General features: G+C 44.0%; 1 protein-coding gene across 1 annotated transcript; it reads right to left on the bottom strand.

Moving 5' to 3' along the window:
• Positions 1-8,541: 8,541 nt before the first annotated feature.
• LOC141152668 (acyl-coenzyme A thioesterase THEM4-like) lies at positions 8,542-12,889 on the bottom strand. The gene is given in 5 exon segments (XM_073637226.1): positions 8,542-8,746; positions 11,559-11,669; positions 12,111-12,264; positions 12,556-12,718; positions 12,791-12,889. Coding segments are annotated over 5 exon segments (732 nt in total).
• Between the last annotated feature and the right edge of the window lie 5,204 nt (positions 12,890-18,093).

Below are 18,093 nucleotides of genomic sequence, written 5' to 3'. Positions count from 1 at the left end.
AGGTAGGAGCCCATTGGTTGCTAGTCACCTGGGCTCACACATAGAGGGAGGTATATAAGGTGGGCACCATCTTAGAACATTGTTCAGTCAGAGGAGAGTAGAAGAAGACAGGAGTTCAGCCAGAGAGTGCTGACAGGGAGCTGTGGCTCAGTCTGGGCCCAGCTCCATGAGGCAGGCCTAGGGTGAAGGCCGGAGCCAGAGAGAGAGAGAACGGAAACAGAAAGGAACAGAAAGGAAAGTAAGAAAGGAACAGGAACACAGAGAAAGGCCCGGAGACACGAGGACAGAAGGAACCCCATAGGCCCAGGAGATTGCGGTGACGGGTTGGCAGAACAGGGTACCGGAACCCAAATTGGTGGAGGCAATAAATTCCTCAGCCAAAGACCGGAGGTTGTGACCACAACTTGGTGCGACCCCTCACTACATCCACCAGGAAAGCATACCACATAGGGTCAGGGAAACCAGAGATAGGTTTCGCCAAGAGAAGGCCCGAGGAAGCTGGACAAAGGTGGGTCACTGGTGGGGACGGCCAGAGAAAGGAAGAGAAGGGAGCCCTGTGCCACGCTCTGGAATTGCCTGGGAGTTGGTCGAGCCCCTTGCCTGGTGGACGCAGCACGGCTTGGGCAGTCACCGCCGGTACCGAGGTGACTAGGACCAGTAAAGAACTGTGAGTAAAGCATTGGAAACTGCAACCACACGTCTCTGTGTTTCATCACCGCACCAGCACCATCAGTACTGGGACGCTCACACCATCACTTTCATCATCCACATTAACTGCCCTGAGGCTATACTTCTCCCGTGGGGAGTCATCCCATTCTTAGCTGCACACATAACACCGGCCTCAGCGGTCTGCATCGCAGCGGCGGTCCCCACTGACCGCAATCCACGGGTGGCGTAGTCGGACACTTGTTATTACACTAAGACTGCCACTGAATTGACCACCCTGGGCACGGACTGGGTCAGCGCCATGGAGACTACAACCCCCAGCGATCCGGCTCCTGGTATTCCCTGCACAACACAGGCCCAGGGGGCGCGTCAGAAGCACTGCTGCACTGCCTCGGCCAAGCGACAACAGACTGTGCTGAAGCTAATACGCTTAGGTGACAAACTGCACACCGCTGCAGAGTTGTTGAAAGCTACAACAGAGCAGGCAGATCTGTGGCTCTCACCATGCCTAGCATATGTGCTCAACCTAGTGGTTCAGAGTTTTCTAAAAACCTACCCGGATATGCTTGAGCTGCTTGTGAAAGTACACTGCGTGTGTGCCCATTTCAGAAAGTCAGCTACAGCTTCTGCTACCCTCGTCGTGCTTCAGCAGCATTTGCAGCTTCCAGCTCATCGACTGGTGTGCGATGTCACCACGAGTTAGAACTCAGCGTTGCATATGTTGGGAAAGATTTGTGAGCAGCAGAGGGCAGTTGTTGAGTGCCAGCTTCAAAACACCCGTCAGTATTCCAGTCAGCCTCCGCACATAAGAGCTGATGAGTGTGCATGGATGTCTGACATTTGTGCCATCCTCCAAAACTTTGAGGACGCCATAATTAGCGTTACCATCCCGCTTCTCTATTTACTTAAATGCTCGCTGCTCACAATTAAAGAGGAGACATTGCAGGCGGAGCATGATGAGATGGAGCAAGGAACCATACAGGGTGACTACACACAGCCCAGCCTCATCTCATCCCAACGTGGATTGGGTGACAATGATGACGAGGAGAAGTAGGAGGAGCTAGTTTCACTAGTTTCATATGCTATAGACGGTATTACCTGCACAACTGTCATACCATCTGTTCAGCGTGGATGGCCTGAAGACAGGGAGGAGGAGCAGGAGGAGAGCATGGTCAGTCGTCCTCTTGGTGAGGGCACGGAAGTCTTGCCTGTTAGCAGTCTGGCACGCATGGCTGAGTTTATGTTACAGTGCCTTTCCCGTGACCCTCGCGTTCTCAAAATTTTGGGTGACAGTCATTACTGGTTGGTGACACTTCTAGACCCACGCTACAAGGAGAACTTTCTATCTCTTATTCCCAAGGCGGAAAGGTCTACTAAAATGGGGCAGTACCAGAAGGCCCTTGTTGCGGAATTATTAAAAAAATTCTCATCTAAAAACGCTGGCGGCAGAGGGCACACTTCGTTGGACAACCAAGGAGTATAGGCGAGAGAGACACAACTCCAATCCAGCAGATGCAAGGGAACACTGTCAAAGTTCTGGGACAGTTTTCTCAGACCCTCCCATCTTACAGGCCCTGAGGCGTGGGGTACTCTCACAAGGAGTGCAAAGTTTGGGAAGATGCTGAGGGAGTACCTTGCCGACCGTACCAACGTCCTCCATGATTCCTCTGTGCTTTATAATTATTGGGTATCCAAGCTGGATACGTGGAATGAACTGGCTCTCTATGCCTTGGAGGTCCTAGCCTGCCCTGCCTCTAACGTTTTATCAGAGCGGGTTTTTAGTGCCGCCGGTGGAATTATAACTGATAAGTGCATCCGCCTGTCAACTGAAAATGCTGACAGGCTGACTCTTATAAAAATGAACAAGGGCTGGATTGGGCCAGACTTCTCAACACCACCGAATGATAGCAGCGTAACATGAACTCAAATTCAGTGTCTTTTTTTGGGAGGTCTATTCCCATGCACCTCGGTCTTCACACCCACACATGGGTATACGCTTCCTGATTTTGTCTATTTGCTCTTGTCCTCCTCCTTCTCCTCATCCTCCATCACCATATCATTCACCATCATATCTACCATATCACCTCCTCTACGTGTCTTGCAAGGGGCATTGGAGTTCCTTCAAATTTTTGGCAGTTTTTGCATTCACTGCATAGGCAAACACTATGGGAGACCCACTTCCTAATAATGGGAACATTGTTTTTAGGAGGCTCTCCGACCTCTACGTCTCTTCCAAGGGGCATTGGAGTGCCTCCAAATTTTGGGCAGCTTTTGCATTCACTGCATAGGCAAACACTGTGGGAGATCCACTTCTTAATAATGGGAACATTGTTTTTAGGAGGCTCTCCGACCTCTACGTCTCTTCCAAGGGGCATTGGAGTGCCTCCAAATTTTTGGCAGCCGTTGCTTCTCTGCATAGGCAAACACTATGGAAGACCCACTTCCTAATAATGGGAACATTGTTTGTAAGAGGCTCTCCAATCTCTAAGTTTAGTGCCTCCAAATTTTTGGCAGCCCTTGCAGTCACTGCATACGCAATAACAGTATAAGAGACCCATTCAATAATGGGAATAGCCTTCTGATGGCTCTCTAACAGTAACCAGGGCCGACTTCTGGCCCTTTAAGAATAGTAAGGGCCGCCTGATGGTCCTATAAAAATAGGCTTTGTGATTTTCAGAGTCCCTCCATCATAAATGAAACAGGATGTGTCTGATGATGTGTCACACGCCACATGGCCAGATAAGGTTGTAAAATGTTAAAATGACATTTACCAGTGGATGCATTTGTCTTGGTTGAAAGCAATGAAAAAGTACAAAAACACATCAAAAACGCTACGTGTGAACATAGCCCAAGGTGTGGAGGAGCATTTTTGTTTTTGGTTATTTATTTTGCCTTATATACAAGTCATTACCCTGGTCAGGATGTTCCTTAACATATTTCCCAGGAAAATCCATTTTGGTTTCGTTGTTTTATTGTGAGTCCGTAAAAGTGGCGTAATATCTCTGACAACATTGTTGACAGCAGTGACCTGGGAGTCAGAGATGCTTCCAGGGATCTTCCCCATGCTGTTCCCATGTCATTTGAGCACTGTTCCCATCGATTTGGGCAATTTTTAGTCCCTCTGCAGACCGCCGGGGGGAGCTGCCTGAAAAATGCTTGAGTTTCCCATAGACTTACATTGGGCTCGTTACTCGGGTCGAGCACCCGAGTGTTCCAATTTGCCCGACCCGAGCATTGAGCACTTTAGTGCTTGCCCATCACTAATTTTCAGTTAATGTCCCAATACCAGAAATGATTGGCCTCCCAGGATTACCTTCTTTATGTATTTTAGGTAACGTGTAGAAGGAACCTGTTTGAGGATTGTCTGGTATTAGTTCCAGTAGTGAGGATGAAGTAGAATCAATGGATGATATGTGTTAGTTCCTTTGTGTATATTTTGGTGGGATCTTCCTGAAGTGGAGTGTAGTATTTTATATCCAAGAGTTGTCTGTGTGCATCCTGGATGTAATCTGACATGTTCATTATGACTACTGCTCCTCCTTTGTCTGCTGGTTTGATGATGATATTGTTGTTAGCTTTTAAAGATTGTATGGCTGTTGAGGGAGGGCACCAACGTCCCTTCACGGTTGACCAAGTGAGTGTCAAATTATTATGTTGATTGCGCAATCCAACAGAAAACCAGACGGAGGCAAAGCTCTGTATGGGAGGATTCAGAGAATCTCTAATCTCGTTTATTTCTACTTAGCATTTTATATTGTTTTGAGTATATCAATAGCCAATCACCTACAGACATACTACAGGCTTAGGCCAATGTTAGTACAATTATTACGGAAATACACATATGGTCATATTATCGTTAGTTCGGTGCATGGTGGAAATTTACAAGGTCGTACATCCCGGCTCAGACCAGTTAGATAACAGGAGCAGAGTGTCTCACAGAATGTTCTTGTGAGAAAAGGTTAGTGTGGGAAAGTTGCATGAGAAAAGAAGGATAGAATGTATGTTATGCAAGGAGTATAATAACATGATTTTAAAGCAAGCAGACAAAATGAAGTTGCTCTAGCATGAGTATCGATATGTCCTTTACACTTGGATAGCATGAATATTAATATGTCCTTTACATGGCTTTTCTTTCCTCCATACTGATATTGTGTGGCACTTTGTGGAGTCTGTCCAAAATGTCAGATTTAACTTTTTTACGGAAAAAGCCTATGTAGTGATCCAGAGTTTGGTTGTGCCCAGGTTGTGGGGTCCAGTTTGTCCTCTTTTTTTTTTTTTTTTGTGTTGTTCAGATTATCTTGTGATGTGATAACTGCATGGTTGTAAAAGAATTCTTTAAGCCGTAGGCTGCCGTAGAATTCTGGCTACCACGGTACCACAATATAACTGTATTGTACATCACCGTTGAAAGAAATACAAAAGTGCAAAAACGCATTAAAAATACTACGAATTTTTGGTTTTGGTTGTTTATTTTGTCTTATATATGAGTCCTTACCCTGGAAAAAATGGTTCTTAACATTTTTTTCCAGGAAAATCCATTTTGGCTTCGTTTTGGTATGTTTTATTGTGAGTCCGTAAAAGTGGCGTAATACTCTGACAACATTGTTGACAGCAGTGACCTGGGAGTCAGAAATTCTTCCAGGGGTCTTCCCCATGCTGTTCCCATGTCATTTGAGCACTGTTTCCATCGATTTGGGCAATTTTTAGGCCCCCTCTAGACCACCAGGGGGGGGAGAGAGGGGGAGGGCGCCGCCGGAAAGATGCTCAAGTTTCCCATTGACTTACATTGGGCTCGTTACTCAGGTTGAGGACCCAAGCATTACGATTTGCTCGACCCGCAATAAGCACCAGAGCATTTTAGTGCTTGCTCATTACTAATAAAGACATATATGGTAAATATGTATATAGACGAGATGATTAGAAACAAGAATATTCAAGTTGTGGGGTCACCCATATGTATTGGGGCAGGGGAAGTAACATAATCAAACCATTACTAAAACATAGATGTCAAGAGATCTCTCCTGCTGTCACATGTACGACTTCTATTGACTTAGGTGTTTGACATATATTACTTGCCATCTATGTGTTACACGCACGCCACTAGGTTCAGATAGGGGCGAGACAGGCTACATGAATTCTTTGGAATCCTGGGAGGGATACCATAGACCATATGCTGCAGCTTCTCTCAGGCACACAGGGGTATTGACCCTCAGGCACAGACACGTAGGTTGTTTCACTTGCTGACCAGACACACTTGACAAGAGTCCTCATAAACGGTAGAACAGTAGCATTTAATAAGAAGCCGCTCAGCCAGTGCAAGTTAAGTCTTATGAGCAACAGGCTCCAGTGACAAACAGTACAGTTTCCTTAGCAGTACAGCAGTTCACAGTCTTCCCACTAGTACAGGACAGCACAGTTCTAATGCAAACGCACATTAATGAACACAGCATCCCTTACAGCACAGTGAGAAGGAGGAGGAGGGGAGGATTTGCTGACGGAGATGATCCCTGTGACACCATTTCTTCCGGTCCTTATCTTTCTGCCTGACAATACTCTGCACTGCTAGTTCAGGAACTCTACCTGACCTGTGCTTAGCTTCACTCCTGACTTGAATCCTTTTCACTTGCAGGGGCGCTTCTGTGAGATACAGAACACACACACCACCTTTCTCTTGGGCTCCAACCAGACAGTAAACAACTTCCCCACAATCCTCCTGGGGCTCTGCTAAAACACTCCCCTTCTCCTGTGACTGTGTTAACCCCTCTAGTTGCTGGATGCTTTTAAAGCACCAGCACTACTTCTTCATGTCACGCTCTGCAAAAACACTACTTTTGCATGTCACATATGGTTTAGTAATGGTTTCATTATCTTACTCCCCCTGCCCCAATACATATGTATGACCCCACACCTTGAATACCTGAGTCTTGTTTATAATCGTCTTGTCTATACATATATATATATATATACAGTACAGACCAAAAGTTTGGACACACCTTCTCATTTAAATATTTTTCTGCATTTTCATGACTTTGAAAATTGTACATTCACACTGAAGGCATCAAAACTATGAATTAACACATGTGGAATTATATACTTAACAAAAAAGTGTGAAACAACTGAAAATATGTCTTATATTCTAGGTTCTTCAAAGTAGCCACCTTTTGCTTTGATGACTGCTTTGCACACTCTTGGCATTCTCTTGATGAGCTTCAAGAGGTAGTCACCAGAAATGGTTTTCACTTCACAGGTGTGCCCTCTCAGGTTTAATAAGTGGGATTTCTTGCCTTATAAATGGGGTTGGGACCATCAGTTGTGTTGTGCAGAAGTCAGATGGATACACAGCTGATAGTCCTACTGAATAGACTGTTAGAATTTGTATTATGGCAAGAAAAAAGCTGCTAAGTAAAGAAAAACAAGTGGCCATCATTACTTTAAGAAATGAAGGTCAGTCAGTCCGAAAAATTGGGCAGACTTTGAATGTGTCTCCAAGTGCAGTTGCAAAAACCATCAAGCGCTGCAAAGAAATTGGCTCACATGAGGACCGCCCCAGGAAAGGAAGACCAAGAGTCACCTCTGCTCCTGAGGATAAGTTTATCCGAGTCACCAGCCTCAGAAATCGCAGGATAACAGCAGCTCAGATTAGAGACCAGGTGAATGCCACACAGAGTTCTAGCAGCAGACACATCTCTTCAACAACTGTTAAGAGGAGACTTTGTGCAGCAGGCCTTCATGGTAAAATAGCTGCTAGGAAACCACTGCTAAGGACAGGCAACAAGCAGAAGAGACTTGTTTGGGCTAATGAACACAAGGAATGGACATTAGACCAGTGGAAATCTGTGCTTTGGTCTGATGAGTCCAAATTTGAGATCTTTGGTTCCAACCACCGTGTCTTTGTGCGACACAGAAAAGGTGAACGGATGAACTCTACATGCCTGATTCCCACCGTGAAGCATGGAGGAGGAGGTGTGATGGTGTGGGGGTGCTTTGCTGGTGACACTGTTGGGGATTTATTCAAAATTGAAGGCATACTGAACCAGCATGGCTACCACAGCATCTTGCAGCAGCATGCTATTCCATCCGGTTTGCGTATAGTTGGATCATCATTTATTTTTCAACAGGACAATGACCCCAAACACACGTCCAGGCTGTGTAAGGGCTATTTGACCAATAAGGAGAGTGATGGGGTGCTACGCCAGATGACCTGGCCTCCACAGTCACCAGACCTGAACCCAATCGATATGGTTTGGGGTGAGCTGGACCGCAGAGTGAAGGCAAAAGGGCCAACAAGTGCTAAACATCTCTGGGAACTCCTTCAAGATTGTTGGAAAACCACTTCCGGTGACTACCTCTTGAAGCTCATCAAGAGAATGCCAAGAGTGTGCAACGCAGTCATCAAAGCAAAAGGTGGCTACTTTGAAGAACCTAGAATATAAGACATATTTTCAGTTGTTTCATACTTTTTTGTTAAGTGTATAATTCCACGTGTGTTAATTCATAGTTTTGATGCCTTCAGTGTGAATGTACAATTTTCATAGTCATGAAAATACAGGAAAATCTTTAAATGAGAAGGTGTGTCCAAACTTTTGGTCTGTACTGTATATATATATATATGTACCATATATGTCTTTATCTATTGTGTAATATTTAATAAAGGGAATTTTTGTATTTGACTATCTTTTGGCTCCTTCCTTTCAGTATTATACATCATGATGTTGGGGGCCTAGTAAACTCCAGACACACCCAGGATGCAGCCCGGAAAAGTGAAGATTGTCGGGTCCTGCTACCACAGATTTCCAGGCTGGGCTCTAGACCATGGAAGGATGAGTATTTTTTTGTGCTCAACTCTAGATAGATATAAACCCAATGAACATAAGATCAGCTATAAAAATTCATAAATGCAAGTAAACCATTCTTGTAAACAGTCTGGAAGGCTATATCCTATTTTACTGACTCACCTGTGGCTTCTGCATGAAGTATGACGCCATCATGACTTTGAATATGACAGAGCGAATAAACCTTCCGTCCTTCAATTTTGTCCACATGACTGTTCACAAACAAGGTACACCCCAGTGGTATGGGCCTGCCAAGTAAAACGTTACCAGAAGAAGTTGAGTTTCCTCCATTAGAATTCTTATCTGTAAAGACTAGTGCACAGGGACACAAGAATAATGGTTATGTGGCGTAGACCAAGGGTGAAATATGGGGACAAACTTGTGAAAATCCATAATTCTAGACATTTAAAGAGGTTGTACAGTGTGGTGGAAACAAAATATCACCTATACATTGGATTAGTGATAACTTATTGATCGGTAGGGATTCGACTGCTGGAAGCAGTAGAACAAGGCACATTTATCCAATGCTTGACCGCCAATTGATTCATTCCACTTGGGGCTTCCGAGCTCTGCGCTTGTTTTTCCAGGCAGCCTCATAAAAAATGAATGGAGTGGTGTTTGGGCAGGTATAAACAGGAATAAAAGTGCCCCTTCGGGAATAATTGTTGCCAGTCACAGTAGTCAAGCCCCCACCAATCGATAGGTGATAAATTCTTTTCACTGGACAACCCATTTAGGAACCACCCCTGAGCAGCGCACTCAAAACAACCATACTGGGACAGCTAGCAACTACGAGGTCCTAAAGTGGGCCACTGAAATAGGTCCTCGCCCATTAAGGCACAAGCATTTGCTCTCCTACCCTAGATCACTATATACCAAACTCTGTCTATAGAAAGTGATCCCATATCACAAAAATATGCCATTATGTCCTTATTGGTGGGGGTTCATCTGCTAACACCCCCACAATCCTCAAAATGAAGGGAGGCCTAATGATAATTTAGGTATACCTCCCCTGAATATTTCCTGCCCAATCTGGCATGATGAGTGGAGAGACACTCCCGCACGATGGCCAAGGCAACCGTACGTGTACTGTGCAGGGGTCGTATTGGAATTAATAGAACACTTGCATGATACTTGTGCTGCAGGACTTGTTTCCCTTTCGCAACTGTATCAGCCAGCACGCAGAAGCTTCTCTCTATGTTCGTTGTCAGATTGGGGGGGGGGGGATAGATCCAGAGAGGGTGCACATTGAGCAATTTATCTTCTCTGGGATTCCTGCTGAGTAGAGAGCTGCTAGTGGATCCACATTACATCTCCATTCTTACTGGGTGAAAGGGAATGCCCATGTGCCGGAGTAATGCTTAACGCCCCTTGGGATTAATCATATTTTCCCACTAATCAGAAAGATTTCAATAGAAACATAAATTTAAAAGGGATCCTGTTCTGAATTGTTTAATTTAAATTGAGTACCCCCTCCAATTGCCGGTGCTCCACTGATTCTGGAACAGTTTCTCTTTTTCTTCTGAGCCCCTCAGTTCCAAAGTTATGTTCCCCGATAATAATGGTGCAAATTTTCCCTTTAACTTACTGGGCGTATAGCACAGAACTTCTCTGTGGGCGTGACTGCTGTGTTTTGATTGGACAGCATTAGAGGTAAAAAAGAAAACGCCCACAGAGAAGTTCTGTGGTGCACACCCAGTTGGTTGAAAGGAAACTTTTCACCTTTATTACTGTGGCACATGACTTTGGAACAGAGGGGCACCGAAGAAAAAGAAAAACTGATCCAGAGCAGAGCAGTGGCAATTAGAGGAGTAAAAGTAAAAGATCCTATTTAATGTCGCAGTTTGGCCAGAAAAATGGTGAATGGTGCATGTTAACATAATAAATAAATATGAATATATATATTTTGGCATGAAAGTGTTATTTCCCCATTGCAGGTCTTATGGAGAATATGGCCCAAGTAGCCAGCCTTAGAAAAAAAGGTTGGTGACCACTCAACCAAGAGAGTCTCAGCTTTGTTCTGTCCATCAGATGCAATTAAACCGGTGTGCTCTGTCTTAAAGATTTATGAATTAGTTGAAAGGAGCTCATGGCAGAACTAAAGGAGTCTGTCATGAGAAGGTGCTCTGAAGCTAGGCGATTCAGTCATATAGCTGTTATAACCTGCTGTACATCATAGGTGGCTTAAGGAAAGCTACTCAGACATCACAACTAGGTTCCCCCCATTAAGCTCATTAGGACTGGGCATACCTGAAGCTGTGTGCTTCATTCATGTAGCTGTTATAACCTGCTGTACATCATAGGTGGCTTAAGGAAAGCTACTCAGACATCACAACTAGGTTCCCCCCATTAAGCTCATTAGGACTAGGCATACCTGAAGCTGTGTGCTTCATTCATGTAGGAAAGCTACTGAGACATCACAACTAGCTTCCGCCAAGTAAGTTCATTAGGGATGGACATATTTGAAGCTGTGTGGTTCAGTCACATAGCTGTTATAACCTGCTGTACATCATAGGTGGCTTAAAGAAAGCTACTCAGACACCATAACTAGGCTCCCCCCATTAAGCTCATTTGGGCTGGAAATATCTGAAGCTGTGTGGTTCAGTCACGTAGCTGTTATAACCTGCTGTACATTATAGTAGGTTAAGGAAAGCTATTCTGACATCACTAATAGTTTACTCCATGTATGCTCATTAGGACTAGGCATACCTGAAGCTGTGGTTCAGTTATGTAGCTGTAATAACCTACTGTACATCATAGTAGGTTAAGGAAAGCTACTCAGACATCACAACTAGTTTCCTCCAAGTAAGCTCATTAGGGCTGGACATATTTGAAGCTGTGTGGTTCAGTCACACAGCTGTTATAACCTGCTGTACATCACAGTAGGGTAAAGAAAGTTACTCAGACTTCACAACTAGTTTCCGTCAAGGAAACACATTAGGGCTGAACATACAACATGTACTATGAAATTAGCAGATGGAGATCATATACTTTTCTTGCACAGGAACCTTTGTTGATATCCACCCTGTGTCAGTAGCATACACCCTTCCTATCACCTACTTGCAATAGGTAATGTTAAGATTAGCTGTCATGACGCTACCACATGTGTATACGGCTCCTGCTCCAGCTGTACTGTCGATAATTGTGGCAATGCAACCTCCATGGGCATACCTGTAAAAAAAATGTCACAGCATGCTGAGACTAGAATAACAGTTATACATGGGTATACATTGAGATTATTAAGCCCTATAGCAATACCAAAAAATAAGCTCCACCATTACTGAGCACTAGAGTTGGTATGAATCAATGGGCATGACCCGGTCACTACTACACAGGGGCGCTGAGAACCTCCTGTTATCTGATGGCATCCCCGGCTCTTCTTTTGATTAGCCAGTCTGGCACAATGGCCAGGACTGTTAATCAAGAGAAGAGCCACAGATGCCATCAAGCACGAGGTGGTCCTCAATGTTACTGTCCAGCACTGTGGTCAATAGACTGGGTGCTGTGAATCAAAATCGCACCAGCTCTGCTGAGTACTCCAACAAATGTATTTTTTTTCCATATTTTGTCTTGAAAACGTGATCTAAAATTTGCAAATATTCAATATATTACCCAGGAGGACCTTCAAGGTAGGGACCAGGCTGGAAAAGACAGACCATTCTTCTTTCATCCTTGTTGTAAAACATGCAGTACTCAAATCCGAGACCATCACTGTCTAAGTTTCTGAGGAACATCCGTTTGCCTATCCCTGTTTCAAGAGGGTCACCTGCATGTGAAGAAGAATATTTTGAATGACTTAAAAAAAAAACAAAGACTTGACGCTGAAGGGTCTAACTCTTTCTATTAAAAAAGCTCCTGAGCTTAGACCAGTGGTTCTCAACTCCAGTCCTCAAGACCCACCAACAGATCATGTTTTCAGGATTTCCTTAGTATTGCACAGGTAATAATTCCATCACCTGTGCAAAACTAAGATAATCCTGAAAACCTGATCTGTTGGTGGGTCTTGAGGACTGGAGTTGAGAACTACTGGCTTAGACCCATATCCATTGGTCCTCACCGTCTAAGTGTTGAGCGATGGTGTTGTGGGAAGGGATTCGTTTCCAGTTTCCATTTTTGCTGAGTTCCAGGAATTTATTATATAAATCCTTTAAGTTCTGGCCCCATGTGGAATTGGGTAGCCCAAAATCCCGAAGCTCCTCAGTAGGACAGTGTCGTCTGACCTGAAAGAACGCATCCAATGTGATATCATTGGTTAACACAGAGTTTTTTTCATGTATTTGCGTAAAACTCACTGAGAAGTCGCAGGAAGAAGTGGTGGCTCCTTGTAATTGAATGGGTAGACTACACAGAATCTTGGTCTTTTCGATCAATCTGCCACATCCTCTAAGCATAGTTATCACTCCTGTTCGTAAAAAGTAGAAAATAATTTGGATGAAAAGTCTAAAGTTTCATCATTTACCATAACAAATCTTAACAGATCTGAATTAAGCTCTGCAGTGCAGGTAACGGCTACAACCCAAGAGTGAACTAGAGTCAACGTTGGTCTACATCAAAGAAATAAGTCATTGGAATAGCGGTAAAAAAAAAATGATTAGCTTCTTTGAATAACCAGATAAGCTAAGCAGATATTGGAATTCCAACGCTATGACTGGTGAATTGGTTGGAGAATGACTAGCGTTACTAAAAATTACTCAGATACTAATTGCAGTATTTAGTGAGTAGACTTCTAAGTGTATGTAGTGAATCTTGACCTGAAAAAGTTGATGTCAACATCTCTGAGATTGAAAAATATAAACTTTTATTAACAATTATGTAAGTTTAATTTACTGAGATATAACGTAAATATGATTCGGAAAAAGTATATTTTCTAGTTAGTGCCCAGTGCTCGTGGACTGCAGGTAAAGCCAGGAGAATTTCTGAGACATCTTTACTAGTGGTAGAAATGTCTTTATTCTGCTATGCAGGAATATAGTCAGAACCTATTGGGAATATTCAAATAGACCTTGATGCGGAATGACTATTTGAATGTGTTTGAAGTCTTAAGTAATGATGAGCGAGCAGTAAAATGCTCGGGTACTCGTTGTTCAAGTTGAGCAAACTGGAATTCTCGAGTGCTCAGACCGAGCAACGAGCCCAATGTAAATGTATGGCAAAATCAAGCATTTTTCCGGCGGCTCCCCATGGCGGTCTGCAGAGGGACTAAAAATTGCCCAAATTAATGGGAACAGTGCTCAAATGACATGGGAACAGCATGGGGAAGACCCCTGGAAGCATTTTTGACTCCCAGGTCACTGCTGTCAACAAAATGGATTTTCCTGGAAAATATGTTAAGGAACATCCGTTCCAGGGTAATGACTTGTATATAAGGCAAATAAATAACCAAAAACAAAAATGCTCCTCCACACCTTGGGCTATGTTCACACGTAGCATTTTTGATGCGTTTTTGCACTTTTGTTTTGCTTTCAACCAAGACAAATGCATTCACCGAGGAATGTAATTTTAACATTTTACAACCTTATCTGGCCATGTGGTGTGTGACACATCATCAGACACATCCTGTTTCATTTATGATGGAGGGACTCTGAAAGTCACAAAGCCTATTTTTATAGGGCCATCAGGTGGCCCTTACTATTTTTAAAGGGCCAGCTGTCGACCCTCGCTATTGTTAGAGAGCCATCAGCCGGCTATGCTTTGTTGTTCCCAATATTAATGAGTGGGTCTCCTATACTGTTATTGCGTATGCAGTGACTGCAAGGGTTGCCAAAAATTTGAACGTAACCCAATACCCCTTTGCAGAGACATAGAGGAGGGTCTCAATAAAAAAAGATTCCCCTTATAAAGGAGCGGGTCTCCTATAGTGGTAATGCAACAGGCTGTGCTGAAGATACCATGCTTAATGCTTAGGTGAGAAGCCGCCCACCGCTGCAAAGTTGTTGAAAGCAGTTACACAGCAGACTGATCTGTGTCTCTCACCGCTGAACATACAGCCAGGCATGGTCATGTGTGACAATGGGTGGAACCTGGTGACGGACAAATGACAGCCGCAGTAGATATGGTTTCCCTCTATGCCAGTCCTTTCACCGAGCTAAAGAATATGGCTGTAGTGAAATACATCTCCCACTGAGAAGCAGTTTCAAACTGAAAAACATTGGGGACACCAGAGGATTTGTTTCTGAGGTCTCACCTTTTTCCACTGCTCAAGAGCCCCATAGCTGCGGTAAAGTTTGCGCTATCATGAACTCTCCTGATGGAGAAGCCAGGGCCCACTCGAGGATTCTCTGGTGGGACTGTCAAACCCTGGCTAAGAAAAGTGTGTGGGAAGGTTCCCGGACACTCTATGGATCCTTTTTTACTGAGATGGAAACCCACGCAAACATGGGGAGAACATACAAAATCCTTGCAAATGTTGTCCTTGCTGGGATTTGAACCCAGGATCCCAGTGCTGCAGGGCTTCAGTGCTAACCACTGAGCTAATGTGCTGCCATTCATCCTTTGATATCTAACAGGTTGGAGAAACTTGCACCTACCGCCACTCTTCAGCTCCTTTGTGAGAAACTAATGTATTTGGGCAGCCACTCAGTCTACCAAATAGAATTCCTGAGAAGGAAATTGGGGATGGCTTCGCTACTGGTACTGGGGGCAGTGCTAATACAATGGCGTCGTACCATAGTTCACTGGAAATATTACAGGCTGGTAGGAGGCAAGCAGATTCCCACAGAAAAGTACCAGCAGTAATTTTCAGGGACCCTTGCATCTGGAAGGCAGAGACGATAACGGGAGATATAGTGGTGGCTGGGGACCAAATACAGACACCCGGCCACCTCAGGCATGAGGTTATGAAAAGCTTCCGCCTTCACGAGCCTAAAAGGCCACATTTCAAGTGCAAGCAGCTTTAGAGGACTTCCTCGGAGAAATGACAGCTGGAGATGATATGGTTTCCCAAGTCCTTTCACCAAACTAAAGAATATGGTTGTGGTGAAATACAACTCAGCAAAATAAGCTGTGGACTGGCTCCGTACCGTCCCTGGCCACATTCACTTGACCACGTGTTTGTGGTTATGTGGTCCTTCCCAGTAACTGCAGTGGGGAGGACACGGGTAATGTTGTGGGACCCGTGCTTGTGGAAGGCGGAGATGACACCGGCAGAAACAGTGGAGGCTGGGGACCGAGTATGGACACCCAGTCGCCGCCGCCATGACGTTGTGGACAGCTTCTGCCTCCATAAGCCTAAAAGGCCACATTTCAGGTGCAAGCAGCTGTCCAAAAATGTGGCAGTATAGTATTGCAGCCTGTAGGTGCGTGGCTGGCTGCATACTTGCGCTTGCATTCCAAGAAATGGGGTAGGGATAACTGAACGCTGCGGTGGGACAAGGACGTGGACGGTGATTGTTGCAAGTCTGGAACAACAGGTGCATGGCGGGAGGCATCTTCGAATGTGCCAAGGATCACTTATGATGGGCACACTTTTAGGCAGTGACCTGGGAGTCAGAGATGCTTCCAGAGGTCTTCCCCATGCTGTTCCCATGTCTTTTCAGCACTGTATGCATGCGTCTGATGATGTGTCACACACCACATGGCCAGATAAGGTTGTAAAATGTTAAAATTACATTTCCCAGTGAATGCATTTGTCTTGGTTGAAAGCAATGCAAAAGTGCAAAAACGCATCAAAAACACTACGTGTCAACATAGCCCAAAGTGTGGAGGAGTATTTTTGTTTTTGGTTATTTATTTTCCCTTCTATACAAGTCATTACCCTGGAAAGGATGTTCCTTAACATATTTCCCAGGAAAATCCATTTTGGTTTCGTTTTTGTATGTTTTATTCTGAGTCTGTAAAAGTGGCGTAATACTCTGACAACGTTGTTCACAGCAATGACCTGGGAGTCAGAAATGCTTCCAGGGGTCTTCCCCATACTGTTCCCATGTCATTTGAGCACTGTTCCCATCGATTTCCACAATTTCTACGCACTCTGCAGACCGCAGACCGGAAAAATGCTCGAGTTTCCCATAGACTTACATTGGGCTCGTTGCTGGGGTCGAGCACCCGAGCATTTTAGTGCTCGCCCATCACTAGTCAAAACACTTTATGGGATCTCTGATGGTCTGAGGATGTCCAACTCTTGTACATCTATTTTGAGAAGGGAGTCCTTAGGCTTACATTTGTGCCCATTAGATATTGTTGCCACCATAGCTGTGCCCCATGCCATCAACATCAGCTAGAATCAACGATTTCTACGATACTGGTCAATTAAGCACCTACTGTATATGATCACGAGGTGCATTTGGTTGGCATGACAGCTGTGGTCCTAAAAAAAAGCCTCCTTACTTGCCACAGCTGAATACAGACTGCCCTAAAATGGTTTTATTAACCTGTTTTTGACCCTATAATGTAATAATACATCATATGGTCACAGGGAAGTCTGGCCCCGGCTCAGGATTTGAGCCCACATTGTTCCTGACAAATGCTGACTGTGCAACTGGGCGAGTCAGTGACAGTGTGTGAGCGCACTGGCACCATTCGATCCTCCATGACACGTTCACGAGGTGCCAATTGGCGCCTGCTGAAGGTCCCCATGGATGCCAAGTCGGTACACCTACAAAATGCAGCCTGCAGATCCGTAATTTCTCCATAGTGTAGAATTGCAGTATATAGAATAAGAAAGTGATCACAGTTCAAGTCCACTAGGGAAACTAAAAAATATAGTAAAAAAAAATACAGTATATATAAAATATAATATTGTATATCTCAATCTTTCTTTGATATTAAAAATAAAGAAGCAAGAAAGAACTGTAAGTTAAACATCGAAAGAAAATGGAAACGTCACAATTGCAATTTTTTGGGCAACCTCACACCCCACAAAAAATGCAATAAAAAGAGATCAAAACATCATATGTACTTCAAAACAGTGTCAATAAAACTGGTAGCTCGGTGCGCAAAAAGCAAGCCCTCATCCAGCTCCATTGATGGAAAAATAAAAAGTTACAGCTCTTGGATAATTGGACATTTTTTTTCACAAAGTTCAGAATTTTTTTGACCATTAAAATATGTATAAAAAACTACAAGTTTGGTATCGCCTTAATAATATTTATCTAAAAAAAATCATGCTGCCCAAACATTTTCCCGCACAATGGAAGCAGTTAAAACAAAACCCCCCCAAAAAACAATTTCAGAATATAGTTTTTCTCCACCATTTCACCGTGCTTCTAACTACAACTCACACGCTGCTTACACAAAAAGAGTTCATGGAAGTGAATCAGTACCCCCCAAAATGGTGCCACTGAAAAAGGCAACCCATCTACAGCGACGCAGATGCAGAAACCGAAAATATAGCAGCCCCAAAAGTGTTAATATCAGGTTCAAATCAAATCATCAGAGACCTACGTAACGAAGAGTGGGTCCATGCACCATGGAAAGAATAATATGGCTCATACATAAGCAGAGCATGGACACAAGCATATATATAGGAAAAAAAAAGAAAATACCATGAAGAATAAGATAAAATATCAAGGACACTCACCTGCTGCCGGGGATTGGCTTTTGCAGTAACAGTAGAGGTCTTATGGGCTCATCCAGCTTATCTTGTAGCATGATAAAG

This window comes from Phyllobates terribilis, unplaced genomic scaffold (genome assembly GCF_046119375.1).
Source record: "Phyllobates terribilis strain yellow unplaced genomic scaffold, ASM4611937v1 Scaffold_6__1_contigs__length_29720123, whole genome shotgun sequence".
In the NCBI taxonomy this organism is placed as follows: Eukaryota; Metazoa; Chordata; class Amphibia; order Anura; family Dendrobatidae; genus Phyllobates; species Phyllobates terribilis.
Note: the sequence above shows the minus strand (reverse complement) of the source record. Positions and strands in the feature narration are given on the sequence as shown.